The sequence below is a fragment of the Piliocolobus tephrosceles genome, chromosome 6 (assembly GCF_002776525.5).
Source record: "Piliocolobus tephrosceles isolate RC106 chromosome 6, ASM277652v3, whole genome shotgun sequence".
In the NCBI taxonomy this organism is placed as follows: Eukaryota; Metazoa; Chordata; class Mammalia; order Primates; family Cercopithecidae; genus Piliocolobus; species Piliocolobus tephrosceles.
In genome coordinates this window covers 36,275,694-36,299,429 of record NC_045439.1, presented here as the reverse complement: position 1 = coordinate 36,299,429, position 23,736 = coordinate 36,275,694, and the positions used below count along the sequence as shown (strand labels likewise).

Below are 23,736 nucleotides of genomic sequence, written 5' to 3'. Positions count from 1 at the left end.
GTATAATGGAGAAGGAGAGGGATAATAAACAAGTAAGGTAGGGTATATATTTTATAAAACTTCAGATAAAAGTAAGTGATACGAAGAAAACCCAAGCCAGGTATTAGAGAGTGACTGTGGTGGGATATGTTTTGGTGGCAATTTAGATTGAATTTTAGGGAAGCTACTATGTACTGAATGTATGGACCCCAAATTCATATGTTGAAGCCTTAATCTGCAATGTGATGGTATTTGGAGGTATGGCCTTTGGAGGGTGATTAGATTTAAAGGAGAACATGCAGGCGGAGCCTCCATGATGGCATTAGTGCCCTTGTAAGGGGATGAAGAGGCTGAGAAATTTCTCTCTCTTCTCTCCATCTGAGGATACAGCAAGAAGGCATTCCACAGAAAACCAGGGAGGCGGCCCTCACCAGAACCTGAATAGGCCAGCACCTTGATCTTAGACTTCCCAGCCTTCAGAATTGTGAGGAAAAAATATCTGTTATCTAAGCCACCCAGCCTCTAGTAGTTTTGTTATAGCAGCCCAAAGTGACTAAGGCAGAACGTCTCTATAAGGAGGTAACATTTGAGCCACGACTTAAAAAAAACCTATGTGCAGATTTTGGGGCCAGATGAGCAGCCATTGTTTCTGAGGAGCAAGAAGAAGCTGTCTTGAATAGAGCCTAGTAAATGATAGAGAGAGTGGTGAGAGATGATGAGGAAAGACCTGCACCTCTGGCTGCTGGTAAAGCCGGATAACCTATAATCCCAGAGGTCTGTAGCTTGATTTCATCTTCTCTAAATACTTGCTACCTAAGATATGACATCATTCTTGATTTAAGTAGTCTTCTTTTTAATGGAAGGCTGCTACCCTTCATGGGGCCTTGGTTACCCACCTGCAAGGTACTCAGCCTGTTGCATGTTTGCCCACAGTTTAGAAGTCAAAAGAGCTAAAAATAGCAAAGTCTCTAATGAAGCACAATGATTAATCTGTTAAATTCCCTGGAGGGCCAGGAGCCGCGGCAGGCCAAACAAGCCGGGCCTCAAGCACCCTGGGCAGTCCTTCCCCTAGGAAATCATCACAGACCTTCTGGTGTTGATCTGTTTATTAATCTCCCTTTCACCAGTGAGAAATACACTACTTGATGAAAAGAAAACAGCTTTTGAAAGGTATGCTCCTTCCCAAGAAGGTGCATAGACCAGCTGTTGTGACAGCATCTTCCATGACACTCATTAAAAAAAGGAAAAAAAAAAAGCTAATGATTTTACCTGATTATGAAAACAGCGCATATTTATTGTTGGGAAATTAGAAATACAGAAAAGTACCACCACCTGGAGATAACTATTATTAAGGTTTCTAATTTTATATAATTACACACATATATGTGGATATATCTGAGGTCATTTGGTAGCTACGATTTGGTACTCTAATTTTAAATTTTGCGTTATATAGTAATCACTTTCCCATTGACACTGCCTTTTAATTTCACAGACTGGCCTCTAGCTAGGCTTTAGAGGCACCAAAGAAAATAGTGCAGGGAGAGGCTGGGATTGGCAAAACCCAGAATTATGCTCCATGTGGTCATTTTCTGGGGTAAATGTCATCATGTTACAACCTTGGCAGGTTCCTGGCTCCCCTTCTCAATTTGTAAGACCTCATCCAAAGTAGATAAGAGAGACTCAGACTTGGAGACTGGTTTTTAGAGCAAATTATTATACTTGGTGTGCAGCTGTCAGTCAGTCTTGTTTCAGCGCATAACACATGCTGATGAACACACACACATGCACACACATACACACACATGCGCGTGGCATTCAAAGCATTTAAAAGTGCCCGTGATGGCACACACATCCTGATCTTTACCCTAAGAAGCTGGTCTTTCTAATCAGGGGACTTGGCTGATTCTTAGTCTTAAAAGATAAGGGGAGCTGTCTTCAACTAAAATACGATCAGAGATTTAGTGTTCTCTGCTTGACTTATAACCACAACTTCAGTTGCCTCCATATTTTTGGCCCAGCTGAGACTCTTATTGGTTTTTGGAATGAGTCAGCCTATAGAAGATTTTGGTCTTCACATTTTTACCTTTTTTTGGTGTCTTTGTTATCTTTTTCATTCTGTGGCCAAGGATAATGCAGGAACCACACAGAGGCATAATCCACTTCTTGAACAGCCCTAATTACAGCATATAGGTAGGTAACTTTATTGCCCTTTCTTGCTTATCAGAGCTCAGAAGATGGTATGAGATACCACATCACATGAGTAGCAGAGACTCTTAGCTGCCTGACAGCCATTTCCCCTTTCTTTTGCCTTGACTGCAGTAACAGTGAAGATCAAAAAAGGCACCCAAAAGGTAGGAATTAAAGGGCTGAATAAATACAAATTATAATTGGTCTAAGCCAGTCATGGGACTCTGAAACCACTTTGCCAGATATTCACATTTTGCCCTGCCTTACAGTTAGAGATGGCCATGTGATTCAGTTCCCACCATGGGGACAGGAGAAAATCTGGGAAGTTTTTCCTTCCTGATGAACAGAAAAGGTATTTTTCCTTTGCTCCCTTTTTCTCATTTTTGAATGTAGTTAGCATGAAGCCCTGATGCTTAGAGCTGTGGCGGCCTGCTCGTGAGTGAGATGATGGGCATGAGGATGAGAAGTCAGCCTGCTAATAATGCTGGAGTTGAAGGGTGGAAAGTGTCTGGACTCCTGATCACATTTGTGAGTTGCCGATCAGCTCTGGAACTGCCTACTTCAGGAATCTTTCTTAAGGAAAAAAAAAAGAGAGAGAGAATTTCTTAAGGCTTAAGACACTCTTTCTTGCAGGTAAACCTGTCTTAATGGACACATGCCATTGGTGGTCAATGAAGGAAAAGCCCAACTTTTCTAAAGGGCAGCCTCAATATTATAGTACCTGCAAACTACAAATACAAACAAATTCAATTTCAAGAGTTGATCAGTTGGGCTAACAAGATGGATTTGTGCTTCTACTGGAGGAAACTGACCTTTCCAGAAGATGGACAGATTTACATTAGAGAGTGGGCAAAGCAGAACCAACCAGAATCTATGTTCCACAATGCCTTGAGTAGAGGTGACATGACAGACTTTTTTTTTTTGAGAGTCTTGCTGTGTTGCCCAGGCTGAAGTGCAGTGGCGTGATCACGGCTCACTGCAACCTCCGCCTCCTGGGTTCAAGCAATTCTCCTGCCTCAGCCTCCCCAGTAGCTTGGACTATAGGCATATGCCGCCACATCAGGCTAATTTTTTTGTATTTTAGTAGAGATGGGGTTTCGCTATGTTGGCCAGGCTGGTCTTGAACTCCTGACGTCGTGATCCGCCCGCCTTGACCTCCCAAAGTGCTGGGATTACAGGTGTGAGCCACCGCGCCTGGCCCTGAGAGACTCTTAAATGTGTTCTGTGTTGTTAAGTGTAAAACAGGCTGAAATTAGTACTTACATTTTTTATAATAACTAACAGAAAAGAGTTAGATTAATGAATAGAGAGACCTCTCAAAGAGCTTTGAACAGGCACTGAGGAAGAGCATGGAGTTTAGCTTGAGCATGTATCCATCTCAAAGCGGATGGTACAAATTAGAAATGCCTCTTGATTTCAGTTACCTGATAACCAAACGTTTTGATTTCCATAAATTTTTTGTTGTTGAGTGGTTATTCATTTTGTAAATTCATTCACTGACAGTTTTAAATGGTCATTTTTCTCACAGCATCTAAAATATTATTGGATGTATACAAAAACTGAATCATAAAATCTCTTCAGAAATATGGTGTTTAAGGAAAGTGCCTGCAGTTTGAAGTGAAGCCAGTAGGAATTCAAATTTTAGTTCTGCTACTAACTATACGTAGCCTTGGGCATATTATTTTACTTTTTTCACCTTCATTTCTTGAATGAAAATAAAAATACTAATCACAAAAATGCTGTTGGGTGATTTAAGTAAAAAATATAAAGTACAGGACATGTAGTAGATACTGATAAGTAGTAGCTTCTGTGTCAATTAGGGTCTAACAGAAATAGATGAAATATTCTAATTAGGATATTTTAAGATTTTTTTCTCCATTTGACCTAGTAATCCCATTACTGGGTATATACTCAAAGGAATATAAATCATTCTATTATAAAGACATATGCATGTGTATGTTCACTGCAGCACTATTCATAATAGCAAAGATATGGAATCAACCCAAATGCCCATCAGCAATAGACTGGATAAAGATAATGTGGTATATATACACCATGGAATACTATGCACCCATAAAAAAGAACGAGATCATGTCCTTTGCAGAGACATAGATGAAATTGGAAGCCATTATCCTCAGCAAACTAATGCAGGAACAGAAAACCAAACACTGCATGTTCTCACTTATAGATGGGAGCTGAACAATGAGAACACGTGGACACAGGGAGGGGAACAACAAACACTGGGGCCTGTTGGGGGAGGGCAGTGTAGAGGAGAGCATCAGGAAAAAAGCTAATGCATGCCAGGCTTAATATGTAGGCAATGAGTTGATAGGCGCAGCAAACCACCACGGCATATGTTTACCTATGTAACAAACCTGCACATCCTGCAGATGTAACCCAGAACTTAAAATAAAATTAAAAACAAAAAACAAACAATTTTTTTTCCTACAAATAAGCTATTTTCAAAAGTGAGAAGAACTTACGAGAATAACATCTAGGAAAAATTTCCAGGGTAAATAAATGTAATTTACAAGGATGTTTATCACATCATTGTTCTCTTAGTGAGTGAATCAGGAAACAGTTCAAAATCCAGGTACAGGGAATTGATCACATTCATACCGCTGAATAACAAAAAAAACACTGAAAAAACACTGCAGAAGTAAATGCATTTACATTAAGATATATTAGTGATGTAGTGAAAAGAGCAGATTTTAAGCTATCATGAAGAGTAGAATCCATTCGTTAAAATTGCACGTATTTATATTTACAATCTATATTAATATATAGGTGTGATTATTTAAAGCCAGGCCTTTAAGATTCTTGTGGAATCTTTAAAAAATTGTCAGCTTTTTTTTTCAGCCCTAAAGGAGGTAGGGAGTGTATTTTATCATCTGGAGGCAGGGGTGAGGGAATGGGGTGAAGGGAGCGGATGGGACACCCTTAACCTCACTCAAATGATTTAGATGGAATGGTCAATATTCTGTTTGGTAATGGGTCTTCTCAAGTGTGTTGGAATCAAAGCTGCCTCTGAGACTCTGTAACTTCTTTGGTGTGGAGTTCAAGATAAGGATGGAAAGAATGTTGTTTGCCTGTGTGGATTTAGAGATGTAGATTTAGAGACTGCCTTGCCTTATGTTGCTTGTTGTGGTGAAGCTATTGATGTTCTTTTTGATTAATTATATGCAGGGTAACTAAATCTGAGAAACTAAAAACTGCAGAAGGGACATGAAGCAGGATCTTCCCTGATGAATAGAAAATATAAAAAGTAATTGCACTGGCCATGGTTCAGCTCAACATGGGCGGGATGACTGATGTCCATGTGTGGAATGACTTAGGACAGAACACCCCCAAAGGCACAGTTGCTGGACTCTTATGATCTGATCTAATTGTCTGGCTGAGGCGATCCCTTTGAGGGTGGAGGGATGGAGTTTCCTTTACAGCAAGGGATCCAAAGTGAAGTGACTACACTGTGACAGGTAGGAATTATAATAATAGGAAATATGTATAAATGGCAAGGAGTGTTCTAAGGGTTTTACTTGAATTATTACAATAGATCCTTTAAAAACCCCATGAAGAATATGTTATTTGTAGTTTAGTTGTAAAAATGAAGAAATCTATACACAGAAAGGTTAAGTAATTTGTTTATTGTTATAGAACCAATAAGTAGCAGAGCTTAGATCTGAATCCATCTGGCTCTAGAGCCCTGTCTTTAGCCATTATGGTAGGCTACCTCTTTAAAGAAGTGTAATGTCCTTGAGCAAAGCTGCAGGAGATGGGAAACTGGGCAAACTGAAGATGAATGTCCTGACTAAAGAGACAGCTACAGGCTAGCAACTGCTGCTGTGGAGAAATGTGGACCCAATGTTGCCATACCATTTGAGTTTTCAAGAGAAAAACAAAATCTGGATTTATATACGAAAATTCCCAGTTTTAAAATGCGCTGCTGACCAATAAAACACACAAACAGGCACTCAGGTGTATGCAGGCACACACTTAAACTCACACTACCATGGACTACTAGTTTTTGAAAACTATATTAAAGAGAATGGACAGTTTTATGTTCAATCATCCTAAAAAGAGGAAATAATTGAGTAGATAAACCTTATATGGGAGGGAGAAAAAATTCTATTTATTTTCTTGTTGTTTAAAGCAAGTTACTTAATATCTCTGAGCCTCTGTTCCTTCATCTATAAATTTGTGTGAGGAGTTTGGAGTGGATAATCGTATTATCTACATCATGGAATTTATGTGGGCGTTAAATGAGTAGCCAACTATTTACAATGCCAACCTGGGACACAGCCATACCAGAACAAAATAAATTAATACATATATGTTTTATATGATAATGTATTATTATACATATGCACTATATATAATTAGAATTAGCACAATTATGTTGTATTACCTTAACAAAAATATGAAAAAATGTTACCTGAAATTATGCATCATTGTGTATTACTTTTCTATTACATAAATGCTATTATTTAAACAAAACAATAGGACTAATTGGTAGAATCAGTAATAATAGGACTAATTAAATAAATCATATGTAAGAAAAATAAAACAATATTTTTACAATGTTGCTTTCTGCCTTCTGATATAGGCAATTTATTTGAACTCCTTTGAAAACGTTGTACTGGATATCTAAATTTAGTAGACTATAGTATTGTGTATTCTTTTTAAAACAGTTTTATTGATATATAATTCACATACTACACAGTTTACTCACTTAAAGTCTACAGTTCAATTATTTTTAGCATATTTGGAGACATACAGCCTTTTTCATAGTCAATCTTAGAATATTCTCACCACCTTAGGAAGAAATTCCATATTCTTTAGCTGTCATCCCTCTCCCCTCCCATGACAGCTCTAAGCAGCCGCTAATCTACTTTGTGTCTCTATGAATTTGTCAATTCTAGTTATTTCATATAAGTGGAATCATCCAATATTTGTCCTTTTGTGTGTGGCTTATTTCACTTAGCATGCTTTAAAATTTCACTCATACAGTAGCATGTATCACTACTTCACTCCATTTTATGGAACGAACGTTATTTCACTATATGGATACACCATATTTTGTTCATCCATTTGTCTGTTAACATTTGGGTTATTTCCACTTTGGGCAATTATGAATAATGCTGATATAAACATTCATGTATGAGTTTCTACGTGGACATGTGCTTTCTTTTCTTTTGAATATATGCCTAGGACTAGAATTGCTGGGTCTTATAGTAACTTTATGCTTAATCTATTGTTGTACTGTGAGACTTTTCCAAAGAAGCTCGACCATTTGAAGCCTGTTCCCACAAACAGCATATGAGCGTTCCAGTTTCTCCACATATTGCCAATGCTTGTTGTTATCTGACTTTTTTATTCTCGGCATCTTATGGGTGTGAAGCAGTATCTTACTGTGGCTTTGCTTTGCATTTCCATGATGATGAATGATGACCAGCAGCTAATAATGTCAAGCATCTTTATTTATTTATTTTTTTAAGAGACAGGGTCTCCTCTGTCACGCAAGCTGGAGTGCAGTGATGTGATCATAGCTCACTGCAGCATTGAACTCCTGGGCTCAAATAAGTCTCCCACCTCAGCCTCCTGAGTAGGTGAGACTAAGGTGCTCCCCACCATGCTGGGCTATATATATATAAAAAATATATTATGTATAAATATATATTTTATATATTAATAATATATTATATAATATATTATGTAATATTCGTATATATAATAAGGTACACCCCACCAAGCTGGGCTATATATAATATATTATATATGTTTATATATGTTAATATATATTCATATATATTATATATATTGTATATATAGATATGTAACCCAGCATATATATATAGGAGAGATGGTCTCGCTATGTTACCCAGACTGGTCTCAAACTTCTGGCAACAAACAATCCTCCTGTGTCAGGTGACAAATAATAAATGGCTGGGATTACAGGTATGAGCCACTGTGCCTGGCCTTGGGTATCTCTTTATGTGCTTTACTGGCCGTTTATATGTCTTCTTTGGAAAGATCCTTTGCCTATCTTTTTATTATTGAATTTAAAACTTCTTTATACATTCTAGACACAATCCCTTATCAGATATATAATGTTCAAATATTTTCTGCCATTCCGTGGATTGCCTTTTTCACCTTCTTCATGATGTACTTTGAAGCACAAAAGTTCTTAATTTTGATAAAGTCTAATTTATTTTTTCTTTTGTTTCTAATTTATTTTTTCTCATGCTTATGGTGTCCATATCTAAGAATTATTTGCCAAATCTGGCCAGGTGTGCTACCTCATGCATGTAATCCCAGCAGTTTGAGAGGCCGAGGTGGGCATATCGCTTGAAGTCAGGAGTTTGAGACCAGTGTGCCAACATGATGAAACCCAGTCTCTATAAATACAAAATTAGCTGGGTGTGGTGGTGCATATCCGTAATTCCAGCTACTCGAGAGGCTGAGACAGGAGAATTGCTTGAACCCAGGAGGTGGAGGTTGCAGTGAGCCGACATGGCACCACTGCATTATGGCCTGGGTGACAGAGCGAGACTCTGTTTAAAAAAAAAAGAGGCATGAGGTAGTGGTCTGCATTAGGCTGTTTTTTGCATTACTATAAAGAAATACCTGAGACTGGGTAATTTATAAGAAAAGAGATTTAATTGGCTCATGGTTCTGCAGGCTGTACAGGAAGAATAGTGGCATCTGCATCTAAGAAGGCCTCAGGGAACTTCTAATGATGGTGTAAGGCAAAAGGGGAACAGGCACATTTCATGGTGAGAACAGGGCAAGAGAGAGGGTGAAGGCAAGGTGCCACACCCAGGCTCAGCCATTTATGAGGGATACATCCCCATGATTCAAATGTCTCCCACTAGGCCCCACCTCCAACACTGGGGATTACAATTCAACATGACATTTGGGCAGGGGCATATATTCAAACCATATGAGGGTCCAGCTTCATTTTGTGCATGCAGCTATCCAGCTGTCCCAACACCATTTATTGAAAAGACAATTCTTTTCTCATTGAATGGTCTTGGCACACTTGTCAACTATAAGTTGACCATAGATGTATATTCTAAGATATATAAATGTAAGGTTTTTTAAAGTGCTCATGTAAATCAATAGGACTAATTAACAGATAATTGCCTATATTGAATAAAAAATAATAATGACATTTCTTTCTGTCCTATATTTTTACTTTCTGCTTCCTTTACCATAATCCTTGCCTGAACTGCTTGTAGCATTTCGAACATGCTTCTTTTCTTTTGTGTAATATTGGTACTGAGCAGTGAAACATAAAATTCACTTTGATTTGCAACTCTGCTCTTAGCAAGCCCATATTGTGCTGAATCTGGGTATCAGTCCAATGTGATGACATAAAGCTAAATATTTTTTCACAAAACCATGTGAACATGGAATGCTTAGGATTTTACTTCCTGCCAACAGCAGAAATTTTGGACTTGTAGGAATTAGTTTCCATCTCTCCAAAAATGCCTATCCACTTTGTTTCTACAAGATTGTTTTGACAGATTAGTTCTTTGTCAATCAAGCATCTATAAATTCATCATATAGGCTATCCACAGTTTAAATGCTCACACACACACAGTCTAAAACACTTTGGATGTCATCCTAAGCTGAACTTTTCTTTCTCACAGAAAATGGTTTTGAGGCATATAGGTAATTTGCACTTGTGAAATTGAAATTGGAGTCCAAGTAAGTTACAAGGTGGTAAAAAAAACATTGAGAAGTCTTGTTTAACTTGGCTTTTTCCAGTGCTTTCTTTTTTTAAGTTCTAGGGCTGCACACTTAACCTGCATTACTCGAGGATGCAATAATGCATGATTAACTATTGTAAATGCAAATTACAAATGCCAGCATCAGTGGGCAAGGGAAAATCAGAGACAGTGGCTATGAAAAACAGATAATTTATGTTGCATCATTTGATAACAAAAGCAATGTTTTTAGCCTTTGTTCTTTGAACCACTGTATGAATTTTGTACTTCCACCCCAAGCTTTCCACATCCATTACTGAAAACTAGGGCTTTTCTTCCTAGGGAGACCAAGGAAGTCTTTCATGGGACCAAGACTTGCGATACTAAAACTGGGACAACCTTGGGCAAAACAGGATGGTTGGCCATTTCAGTCAATTAAATAAGGCAATGCATGTAAAGTACTTAGGATGATGCCTAGGATGCAAAAGTTTTCATAAGGGTGTCAGGGAAGTTGAATCTGAATTTAGGAGCACAGAGATACTCAGAGTTTTCGCAATTATGCAAATGATTTCACTCTACCTTCACTGTACTGAAGGTAGGTAAAGAACTTGGAAGAGTGGTGCCCAATAAGGGACTCTGAGATGAGCTCAAGCTTGTAGTCTTATTTTATTGTGGTTTATAAATCTCTAACAAGCTAGACAGAGAGCTTTAGCTAGGCTTTTTTATGAGAACCATTAGCAAGGATGACAGCAGTAGGGCAGCAAAAATGACAACAGGGAAAGACCATGCTGGACTGTTTCTTAACACATGAAACTTAGAAAAAAACAACTGGGGGCACATTTTCATGTTAATTCCTTGCATTTTAGGGTTAACAAGTAAAATTCAGGAAACCCAGTTAAGTTTGTGTTTGAGATAAACAACAAACAAATTTTTAATGTAAGTAATGTAAACAAATTTTAATGTAATATTAAAAATGTAAATTTTAATATTGCATGGGACATACTTATACTAAAAAAATTCATTATTTAGTTGAAATTCAAACTGAACTAGGGATCCTATATTTTTATTTTCTAAATCTGGAAACTACGGGCAGGTGGGAACTTAAGAAACGGAAACTTATTTTTAAATTACGACATGGGAAAGCACAGAAATTGAGTGACCATCTAATGGACAACTGAAAAGACAGAAATCATATGTTAAAAACTGTTACTGAATGTCAATGTTACCGTGATTTTAATTTACTTTTCCTAATTTCTCATTTTTCCTACATTATTATATGTTTTTAAAAGTAATATAATACGTAATTATAACTAATATATCATTAAAAATAAAATATAAGCAAAGTTTCAATGATGAAAATTCTAGAGAACCTCCTAAAAAAGTCATTAGTCATAACTGGCTAGCTGTTATAATACACAGCCTCAAAATTTCAGCAGCTTACCCCAGTGAAAGTTTGTATCTTCCTCACATAAACACAAAACGAGTATTTCAGATCAGAGGGCAGCTGTTCGTCGAATGAAATTCAGGGACCCAGGTTACTTCCTTCTTGTTGTTGTAGGAAAAACTCGGTTCTTGCGACACGACCAGGAAAGATTAGGCACGCAGACACTTAAGGGTGAGAAGTTACGGAATGTATTGGGTGAAAAGGAAAAAGACTTTCAGCAAAGTGAGAGGAGCTCCTGAGTGAGAGGGACTCCTGTTAACAGGCCCCCATGTCACAGACTGACTTACCGGTTACCACACAGGAACGGGAGGGACCGGCTCCTCCCCATGCAAACAGCGGGAACTTCCCGAAGCCCCACCGCTTCCTCCCAGGGTGTAGGCCAATGGGAGATTCTCCAGGTCAGTAATCCGATTTTTCGGCCTTCAGGCTGTTTTAGGCTTGAAGGCGGGTTTTGCAGGGGACCCTTGGCCGCCTCCTGTCTCTACACTGTGGCTCCCCTATCTTCAATACATGACTTCCAAAATTACTGTGAGGTCGTTGCCATATTTTTACCAGCCATGTCAAAGAGGGAATTGAGTATGGAGAATTTTTAGGGGAAGGACTTTGAGGTGAAAGGACATTGATTTTAGGGGCAAGGCTGGACATCCCATATATCACTTTAATCCACGTTCTAGTGACCAGAATTCACATAGCAGTTTCTGCCACTAAGGACATGAGTGAAAAAACTTAAGCAAACTAAAGGTACAACATGTTCCTAGAATGTTTCATGATTTTATGGCTGCTTGATAAAGTGATTTCTGAAAGTCATCTAGAAGAAAAAACATTTATAAAAAAAGGAAAAATTTCTCAAAAGAAAAATGACAATACTGAATAAATACAAGGAAAGGGTACCTTCAGAATCATATATGAGGATATAATAAGTTTATAATATTGAAATAAGAATGGAATTCTTATAAAAATAGACCCACAGAGAGAATGGAGAGCGTGAAGGTGACATAATTTTTAAATTAGAAGTTGCTTTGAGTAGTGTAAATAGGCTTTTTTTTCCCTCAGGACCAGTTAGCAAAACTTCCATCTAATCCTCGCTGCCTCCTCTTTCATTTGACAATAGAAAGAAATCAAGTGCCTAAACTTAAGCATCTTGTGTGTCTTGACCTGGGTGGTGGTTACACAGGTATTTACCTATGTAAAAAATTCCATCAAGCTAAACACTTAAGATTTGTTCACTTTATTTTATATAAAGTATATCTCAAAGAAAGAGTTTGGAAAAAACAAAAGGAGAGGATCTCTGAGCACTTATAACAACAGAATCTAATTAAACCAGGACAACCAAGGAGCCTTGTTTGAGGAAGTCATATATAAGCTGAAATCTGAAGGGTGAGTTGCAGTTAAACAGTCAGAGGGCATAATAGAACATTCTGAACACAAGGACCAGCGTATATAAAGGCCCTGGAGAACTTTTATAGTTGCCTTTGACATTTAGATTCTTGAGCCATCTGATAGATGTCAATTTTTGTGCATAATATGAGTTATTTTTTCCATTATTACAGCATCATTTATGGAAGAAATATCCTTTTTCTGTTTATCTGCTGTCAACCCTATTATATACCAAGTTTCAATATTTGGATGAGTTTTTCCAAGGCTTCCATTCTTTTCTTCTGAAATACTTGTCTACATCTCCACTAACAGTACACACTCCCTAATTACTAGAGTTATATAAAGACTCTCCATATCTGATAGATATTCCTCCCATCTTGAAGTTTTTCTCAAGAGTGTTTTGGCTATTTTTGGCACTTTATTCTTCCACAATATTCTTCCCATAATATTGATATGGGGGGGGCAGGGAAATGCTGGGAAGGGAAGGGCATGGTCCCTGGGTAGGGCTCCACCCCAGACCTAGGTAAGGACAGACATTTCTGTTTTCATATTCAAATGTTGCATTTCCCAGACCACCTGGCCTGCCACACCCCCATCCTGTGCCCATAAAAACCCCAAAACCCTAGTGGGCAGAGACACAAGCAGCTGGATGGTGAAAGGAACACACCAGCGAACCTAAACACAAGCGGCTGAACATCAAGAGGAATGCATGGGCATAAGAGCACACCAACAGATGCCAGCAGGCGACTGGCAGAACAATGTGGAGTTTGGCTGGGGCGGTCAGAGGAAAGCCCGGCTGCTGAGCACCCAACTCCAGGGGAAAACCACCTTCCCATTCCATCTCCCTTCTGGCTGCCCCATCCGCTGAGAGCTACTTCCACTCAATAAAACTTTGCACTCATTCTTCAAGCCCATATGTAATCCGATTCTTCCTGTACACAAAGGCAGGAAACCCTGGGATACAGAAAGCCCTCTGTCCTTAAGGGACAGATAGGGGAAGGGGTCTAATTGAGCTAACACAAGCCACCTATGGACAGCTAAACTGAAAGAGCATACTGTAACACATGCCCATTGGGGCTTCAGCTGTAAACATTCGCCCCTAGATGCTGCCTTGGGTTCAGAGCCCCACAACCTACCCATCTGCATGCTCCTGCTAGAGGTTTGAGCATCCAGGCACCTAAGAAGCAAGCCACACCCCCGTCGCATGCCCTTCCAGGGGCATAAGGGAACTTTCCCATTTCAATATCGGCAAAATACTTTTTAAAGTTTTCACTGGAATTGCATTAAATAAATACATCAATTTGAGACAGAACTGACATCTTTCTAATACTGTCTTCCAATCCATGAATATGGTATATCTCTTCTTTTGGTAACTAATTTGTGAAAGAGTTATAATTTCCTTAGTAAAGGTCTTGTGTACCTTTTGCTAGCTTTTCTAGGTACTTACATATTGAGGATCCTGTAAATATTATTTTTAGTTTCTTGTGGTCATAATAAAACATAATTATTTTATGTAACTGTAGTTTATGTAATAGACATGCTAATTGCTCTTAATCAAGTAATTTATATGTGGATTATTTTGGATTTTCTGCAAAGAAAAATCACAACCTTTGTAAATTATGGCAGTTTTACTTTCTTTTTCAATCCTTATATATTTATTTCTTTCCTTGCCTACTGTGCTGGCTTGGAACTCCAGAACAATGATTAATGAAAGTGGAAATACATAATCTGTGTCTTGTAATAAATCTTAAAGAGAATGCTACATTGTTGCACAGATAAGTATGATGTTTGTTGTAGGTTCATTTTAGTTTGCTAATGGTTGTTTTTTATTTTAGTCATGAATAGATGTTGGATTTTAGCCAAGTAATTGAATTATTGGATCTGATTATATAGTCTTTCTTCCTTAACCTTTAGTGTACTGAATTATATTGATTGATTTTCAAATGTTGAAACAATGTTGCATTACTAAAATAAATTTAACTTGGTTGTAATATACTATCTTTTTATACATTGCTAAATCTGACTTAATATTTTGTGCAGGATTTTCTTTTTTAAGATGGAGTCTCACTCTGTCACCCAGGCTGGAGTGCAGTGGTGCAATCTCGGCTCACTGCAAGCTCCACCTCCCAGGTTCATGCCATTCTCCTGCCTCAGCCTGCCGAGAGGCTGGGACTACAGGCGCCCACCACCATGCCCGGCTAATTTTTTGTATTATTTTGTGTAGGATTTTTAAATCCATGGTCACGATTGAGAGCAAGCTATAATTTTCTTTCTTGTACCCTCTTAGATTTGAGTGTCATGATTATACCATCTCTTAAAATGAATTGAAGAATGTTCAATGATACAACATTGGAATTATTTATTTCTTGACCGTTAGGTTTAGCTTATAAAACCATCAAAGCTTGTTTTCCTTTTAGGAAGATTTTAAATTACTCATTCAAATTTTCAATTGAAAATTTCATTGAGATAATTATACATAGTTATAAAAATAATAGCGAGATCTCATATAGCTTTTACCTAGTTTCTCCCAATGGAAGAAAAATATAGTTATTAAACTATAGTACAGTAACATAACTAGGTTGTTGACGTCAATACAATTTACTGGGCTTACTCAGATAGCCTCAGTTATATTTGTACTCATTTGTGTGTGAAAGTATGTAGCCACTCCTGCTTTTTTAAAATCAATGTTTGCATGGTAAATCTTTTTCAGTTCTTTTACATTCAGCCTATTTGATTAGATTTGAAGTGAATTTTTTATACACAGCATAGTGTTCTTTCATGTTTATTTATCCATTCTGCTTCTCTCTGTCATTAGATTGGTGTATTAAGATTATTTACATTTAAGGTAATTATTGTTAATGCTTAAGTCTTCCATTCCATTATTTATTTCTATTTGTTATAGCTATTTCTTATTTGTATTTGGTTTTTGGTTTTCTGTTACTTCTAGCTGTGTATTTGTTCATTCGCACACTGCTATAAAGAAATACCTGAGACTGGGTAATTTATAAAGAAAAGAAGGTAATTGACTCAGTTCTGCAGGCAATACAGGAAGCATGATGCTGGCATCTGCTTGGCTTCAGGTGAGATCTCAGGAAACTTACAATCATGGCAGAAGGTGAAGGGGAAGCCATCACCTCATATGGCTGGAGAAGGACGGACAAGAGAGTGAAGGGGGAGGTGCTACGCACTTTTAAACAAACAGATCTCATGATAACTCATTCACCATTACCTGAGAAGATGATGCTAAACCATTCATGAAGGACCATGATTCAATCACCTTTCACCATGCCCCACCTCCAACACTGGGGATTACACTTCAACGTGAGATTTGGGTGGGGACACAGATACGAATCGTGTCAAGCTGCATCTATGTTACTGCAAAGGCATGATTTCATTCTTTGTATGGCTCTATAGTATTCCATGGTGTGGATGTACCACATTTTCTTTATCTAATCCACCATTGTTGGGCACCTAGATTGGTTCTGTGTCTTTGCTATTGTGAATAGTGCTGCAATGAACATACAGGTGCATGTGTCTTTTTGATAGAACAATTTATTTTTCTTTGGTATATACCCAGTAATGGGATTGCTCAGTTGAATGGAAGTTCTCTTTCTAATTCTTTGAGAAATCTCCAAACTACTTTCCACAGTGTCCTTTGGCCAATCTTTAACAGTAGATCCGCTAGCTGCAAACTCTTGTAGTTCTCCTTCCTTTCAGAATGTCTTTATTTCCTGTTCATTCCTGAAGGACAGTTTCACATGATATAAAATTCATGGTTGATAGCTCTTTCCTTTCAGTACTTGAAAAATGTTGTCCTCTGCCACTTCCTTCTCGCTTCCATGTTTTCTGATGAGAAATCTACTGTCATGAATAACCAGTTTTCCCAGCACCACTTATTAAATAAGGAATCCTTTCGCCATTGCTTGTTTTTGTCACATTTGTCAAAGATCAGATGGTTGTAGATGTGTGGTGTTATTTCTGAGGCCTCTGTTCTATTCCATTGGTCTATCTATCTGTTTTGGTGCCAGTATCATGCTGCTTTCGTCACTGTAGCCTTGTACTATAGTTTGAAGGCAGGTAGAGTGATGTCTGCTGCTTTGTTCTTTTTGATTAGGATTGTCTTGACTATATGGGCTCTTTTTTGGTTCCATATGAAATTTAAAGTAACTTTCTCTAGTTCAGTGGAGAAAGTCAATGGTAGTTTGATAGGAATAGCATTGAATGTCTAAATTGCTTTGGGCAGTATGGCCATTTTCACAATATTGGTTCTTCCTATCCATGAGCATGGAATTTTTTTTTCATTTGTTTGTGTCCTCTCTTCTTTCCTTGAGCAGTGCTTTGTAGTTCTCCTCGAAGAGCACTTCAGGTCCCTTGTAGGTTGTATTCCTAGGTATTTTATTTTCTTTGTAGCCATTGTGAATGAGAATTCACTCATGATTTGGCTCTATGCTTTTCTATTTTTGGTGGATTGGAATGCTTGTGATTTTTGCACATTGATTTTGTACCCTGAAACTTTGCTGAAGTTGTTCATCACAAAAGCAATGGCAACAAAAGCCAAAATTGACAAATGGGATCTAATTAAACTAAAGAGCTTCTGCTCAGCAAAAGAACCCATCATTAGAGTAAACAGGCAACCTACAGAGTGACAGAAAATTTTTGCAATCTATCTATCTGACAGAGGCCTAATATCCAGAATCTACAAGGAACTTAAACAAATTTACAAGGAAAAAACAAATAACCCCATCAAAAATAGGGCAAAGGATATGAACAGACAATTCTCGAAAGAAGACATTTATACGGCCAACAAACATGAAAAAAATGCTCATCATCACTAGTCATTAGAGAAATGCCAATAAAAACCACAATGAGATGCCATCTCATGCCAGTTAGAATGGTGATCATTAAAAAGTCTGGAAACAACAGATGCTGGAAAGGATGCGGAGAAATTGATACCCTTTTACTTTGTTGGTGGGAGTGTAAGTTAGTTTAACCATTGTGGAAGACAGTGTGGCAAATCATTCGAAATACCATTCGACCCAGCAATCCCATTACTGGGTATATACCCAAAGGATTATAAATCATTATACTATAAAGGCACATATACACGTATGTTTATTGCAGCACTCAAAATTCTTTTAAGGAGAAGTTTCCACTTTCCTTATCATTGGATACGCTTCCCTCTTTTAATTACATGTTGAGTCCTTCCCTCATTTAGGCTTGAGAAAAATGTCCTTAAGTGTCCTAAACTTGCCTCAAACCCACTTACTCATCAAACCCCACTTATGACTTCCTCAGAGGACAAGGGACATTTCAGCTCAGTTATACACTGCTATTCTCAATTCCTGCCATTTTTTTCCTCTTCCTTTGACCCCCTGGCCTAGGTCTCCAGCTCACTGAAAACAGCCTCCCCTGATGAGCACACCATTGTTATGTAATAGCCTAACCCTTCCCACTCACCTATCAGGGGGTGCCAAGCCTGCAGACTCACTCTGCTTTCCTCATAACTGCCCTGAGGAGAAGGCTGAAGACTGAGGAATCCTCTTTGTGCCTCCCATTTGGTTGCATTTTCTTTGGTCAAAGGTTCCCTTATTCATGGGACCTGCCTGGGTCCAGGACCCCTTGATAGGTGCTCTCTGGCTGCCTGTCCTCTGGGCACTCTTGTCCCAGGTCTATTGTTTTCATGACCCACCAGGATGGCGCTTTACTTCCTCAGAAATTGTGATCCCCAGGAAAGTGCCCCACAGGAGGCGTGGAGTTGAGATGCCAGACCAACTCTCTTACAGCATGCGTTTCCAGGGCCGAAGACATGTGATTCACATGAATCTCAAGAAGAACATGATGCCCAGACATTTACCTGTTTTTACTGATAATGACCAGGGGGCCATGCAGGAGAACTACCCTTTTGTCCCGCGAGACTGTTACTATGACTGCTACCTGGAAGGGGTTCCTGGGTCTGTGGCCACATTGGACACCTGCCATGGAGGGCTGCGTGGCATGCTGCAGATGGATGACTTGACTTACGAAATCAAACCCCTGGAGGCTTCTTCTAAATTTGAGCATGTAGTCTCTCTGCTTGTGTCAGAAGAAAGACTGGGAGAGGCTAGTAGATGTAAGACTGAAGGGGAAGAGAGAGATCAAGAATCTGAAAAGGTAAAACTGGCTGAGACTCCCAGAGCAGGCCACGTTTATTTGTGGAGGCATCACAGAAAAAACTTGAAAATTCACTACACGGTTACTAATGGATTATTCAAGCGGAACCCTAATGTGTCACACATAATACAGAATGTAGTGAGTATTAACAGTATCATACATACCATTTTCAAACCAGTTTATTTAAATGTCTATATACGTGTTTTGTGCATATGGAATGCTAATGATATAGTAATGTTTTATAAGATGCCTGCCGAAACTGCTGTAGGAGAGTTTGGTTTGTGGAAATATTATGAATGGTTTACAGAAATTCCACATGATACCTCAGTTGTTTTTACAGCATATCGACTTGAAAACCGGGACTGTTATACCACCTTTGATGGAATATGCAACCCCAACTGGGGAGCAATGTTTGTGTATTTAATGAGGTATCACTTATTTAGGGGGGCATGTTTAACAGCGCATACACTAGGTCATAACTTGGGCTTGACACATGATTCTGCTGGTTGTTATTGTTTTCGACGAACCAACTGTCTCATGGCTCCTGTTCCTGATCTTAATGATATGATGAGCAATTGTTCTTATGAGAAGATGCAAGACAGGTTGAATAAATGGGATCCTTGTTTGAGTGATCCAAATATTCCATACACTAATTTTCCTTATGTAGCTGATCGTTGTGGAGACAAGATCAAAAATCAGAGGGAAGAATGTGACTGTGGCTCCCTTAAAGATTGTGCCAATGATAGATGTTGTGAGACCTCTTGTATCCTTTCTCTTGGCAGTGTTTGCAATACAGGACTTTGCTGCCGTGAGTGTAAATACGCTGCCCCTGGAGTGGTTTGCAGAGACTTGGGTGGCATATGTGATCTACCGGAATACTGTGATGGGAAAACGGAAGAGTGTCCAAATGACGTCTATGTCCAGGATGGAACCCCATGTTCAGCAATATCTGTTTGTGTAAGAGGAAACTGCAGTGACCGTGACATGCAGTGTCAAGCCCTTTTTGGCTACCAAGTGAAAGATGGCTCCCCAGCATGCTATCAACAATTGAATAGGGTTGGTGACCGATTTGGAAACTGTGGGGTTATTCTACGGCGAGGGGGAAGTAAACCTTTTCCATGTGAACAAGATGATGTTTTCTGTGGAATGTTGCACTGTAGTGGTGTCAGCAAGATTCCCGGTGGAGGTGAGCACACTACATTTCGTAGTATATTAGTACACGACATAAAAGAAGAAAAATGCTTTGGCTATGAAGCACACCAGGGGACAGACTTGCCAGAAATGGGGCTGGTAGTGGATGGTGCAACCTGTGGCCCAGGGAGCTACTGTCTTGAACACAATTGTACTTTTTATCAAGACCTGCATTTTGAGTGTGATCTTAAAACATGCAATTACAAAGGAGTATGTAACAACAAAAAACATTGTCACTGTGTGTTTGGGTGGCAACCACCAACATGTGAACTGAGAGGAACAGGAGGTAGTATAGATAGTGGCCCTCCACCTGACAAACAATATCGTATTGCAAGCAGCATACTTGTGAAAACAAACCGAGTACTACTTTTAATATTTACTCGTTACATCCTTTTTCTGGTTTCACTTCTCTTTGGTGGCTTTTTACAAGCAATGGAATTTATGGAAGAGAAAGTATTGAAAACTACTGAACCTGAGGAGTAAATACTAATGGGAGCCCACACAATGGAGAAAATCACATTGACACTTACTGGGAGTTGTAATCAATAGTCATTCTGATGGTTACATCACCTCTTAGCAATTTGATGTCATCTTGAAATAAAATCACTTGGCAATTTAAAAAGGGTCTGTGTGTTTAAATTTACTTAACATTTCCTGTCTGGTCATATTCTCAATACTTCTATAGATGACGGCAGAAACTCCTAGATTCACTAACAAGAGGACCGGTACTCATTTAAGATTTGGGGCTAATGTTTTCTAGATACCCCTGTGGCAAATCCCATGTACACTAATATACATTTGCTCACACTCTTAATTTTTTTTTTTTTTTTTTTTTTTTTTTGAGGCAGGGTCTCACTCTGGTGCGTAGCCTGCCAGGTTGGAGTGCAGTGGCGCAATCTCGGCTCACTGCAACCACTGCATCCCGGGGTTCAAGCAATTCTCCCACCTCAACTTCCTGAGTAGCTGGGATTACAGACACGTGCTACCACACCAGATTAATTTTTGTATTTTTAGTAGAGACAGGGTTTCATCATCTTGGCCAGGCTGGTCTCAAACTCCTGGCCTCAAGTGATTCACCCAACTCAGCCTCCCAAAGTGCTGGGCACTTGGTACATGCTATCTGCTATCATTTTCATTATTCTCAGTATTTTTGCATTATGCTAAGCCTGGGGAATCCCATAGTAATGTCTCTGACTTTTTGTCTTTACTGTTAAACTATTACAGAAAGGGTCATTATTCACTGATAAATCACTTCTCAACTTATCTGGAAATTAAAGGTATGGGATATCATATTTTAAATCTCCAGGAATTGCCTGAGCCCAGCCTATCTATAAATTACAGGATGGAACTGACAGTCTGATAAATGTACAGACACAAAATCTTACCTAAAGGGAAACCGGAAGAATCGCTTCAGAAATAGTGCACTAAGGTGGAGTACAGTGACTCACACCTATAATCCCAGAGATTTGGGGGCCTGAGGTGGGAGGATTCCTTGAGGCCAGGAGTTTGAGACCAACCTGGGCAACATTGTGAGACTCTGTCTCTATAAAATATTAAAAAACAAAAAAACATTATCCAGGCATGGTGGCACATACCTGTAGTCCTAGCTATTCCAGAGTATGAGGAGGGTGTATCAGTTTGAGACCAGCCTAGGCAACATAGTGAGAATCTATCAACACAAAATATAAAGAAATTAGCTAGGCATGGTGGCGCATGCTTGTAGTCCTAGCTATTCAGGAGGCTGAGGCAGGAATTCAAGGCCAACCTGAGCAGGATAGCAAGACCCCATCTCTAAAAGAATTTAAAAATCAGCCCGGTGGAATAGTGTGTCCCTATAAACCCAGCTACTTGGGAGGCTGAGGCAGGAGGATCACTTGAGACCAGGAGCTGGAGGTTACAGTGAGTCATGACTGTACCACTGCACACCAGCCTGGGTAACAGAGTGACACTGTATGTCTGTATGTGTCTGTGTGTCTGTGTGTGTGTGTTTTAAAAACTTTTCTCTTGTTTTTAAGGCTTGTCATATCCAACAAGAGGTGATGTTCCAGGTCAAATAGTACAAGGGAGGTGGAGATGTGGAAGAAAAGAAGCAAGGGGGACTTCAAGAAGATAGGGATCAGGATAGGAGGGAGGCATAAATAGAGGCATAAATAGAGGTAGACAGAAGGGAGGAGGCCTTTGGGAAAGGAAGATCATTGAAGCTGTTGAAAACAGGACTCAAGACTAGAGATTGTTCAAAATATTTCTTTTCTTGGTTTCTTCCTACCAAATAAAGTAAGTTATTTGTGGAGTGTCAGCTATTTTGCTACCCTTTTCTTCTAAGGTGACACAAAAATGCACAAGCTTGACATGCCCCAAGTAACCAAAGGCACTCCAGTTCAAATTTATACCTGATGAAATCATGCCACTTAAGAATTTAACAGATTGATCGACATTGCACCAGACCGTATGTCTACACAGATCTGACCAGGTGTTTGGGTTGAATAGGAGTTTCCGTAGTAGAAGAAATTTGAGATAATAGAAGAGTCTTGTCCCACCTTAGGAAAGTTACCTAAACTCTCTGCACATCTAAAGAACTCTGAAAGATGGAAGGAAAATGCTGACTTCAGTCTGACAAAAGGGTACCTAGAAAAAAGTCAAAGCATGCAACCACCATGCTATGAAAGAAAGTCAGGTGATGAAATGATCTGTGCAGCAAACTGCCTATGATCATGTTTACCTATGTAACGAACCTGCATAGCCTATCCTGCACCTCTACCGCTGACCTTAAAAGAAAAGTTGGAAATCAAGAACAAAAATAAAAATGAGGGGAAAAAAGAATCAAATACCAAGAGCAGGGCTTACCTCACCACCCATGGAAATTAGGGTTCTTTGATAATGCTGTCTTTGGCACAAAACTGGGCAGTGTTGGCATTTTGCACAAAACTATTCCAAGTAACAACACAAAATTATTAAATATATATATTATATAAGTTTTTTAAAGTGACTCATATAGAGGTTAAAGGCTTTATTCAATTGAACTACATGAGGGAGTACCTGAAGACCAGGTGATGTCACAAGTGAAGCAGGGTCAAGGTTTTTACAAGATGGGAACGTTCTGAGTAGCTGTCCTTGTCCTTTCAATTTTAGCATCAGTGTTCACCTTAACCAAAACCCATAGATGGAGACCATTCATATTTACTTGTACCTTCTTTGGAGTCTAATAACCAACAGAACAATAGTTCTGAGAACCGTCTTTACAAACCTTATGGGTTTTTGGACGGCCATGGGCTGTGAGAGGTATATAGTTTTTTTAAAAAGGGATTGGAGGAGGGCGCTGGGCATGGTTGTTCATGCCTATAATCCTTGCACTTTTGGAGGCCAAGGTGGGAGGAATACTTGAGCCCAGGACTTTGAGACCAGCTTGGGCAACATAGCAAGACCCCACCTTTATAACATTAATTTTGTTTTAACTTTAAAAAAATAAAGAGAAGAAGGAAAAATAAAAAGGACAAAGTGGGAGTCAGGGAGGACCCAGAGCACTTGCTATAGTGTTTGTTTTAAATCTTTTGCACCTTCATCCCGGGAAGTCAACACTGCTGCATATATCCATTCGCAGTTACCATTGCACTGGGTGGTTCCAAGTGGCTCCCAAGTGAATCCCCTAGTTTCTCCATATAACCCTCCATGCTTCTACTGGGGCTCAGCAGCCTTACCTTC

General features: G+C 39.0%; 1 protein-coding gene across 1 annotated transcript; it reads left to right on the top strand.

Annotated features, from left to right (window-relative positions):
- Positions 1–18,288: 18,288 nt before the first annotated feature.
- LOC111554931 (disintegrin and metalloproteinase domain-containing protein 20-like) lies at positions 18,289–20,520 on the top strand. Its single transcript, XM_023230666.2, has one exon. It carries the CDS (start codon positions 18,289–18,291, stop codon positions 20,518–20,520), a length of 2,232 nt encoding a protein of 743 aa, XP_023086434.2.
- Positions 20,521–23,736: the final 3,216 nt, after the last annotated feature.

Excerpts from the sequence above, each read along its gene's own strand:
- LOC111554931 (XM_023230666.2), top strand. The coding sequence starts at position 18,289 with ATGGGACCTGCCTGGGTCCAGGACCCCTTGATAGGTGCTCTCTGGCTG.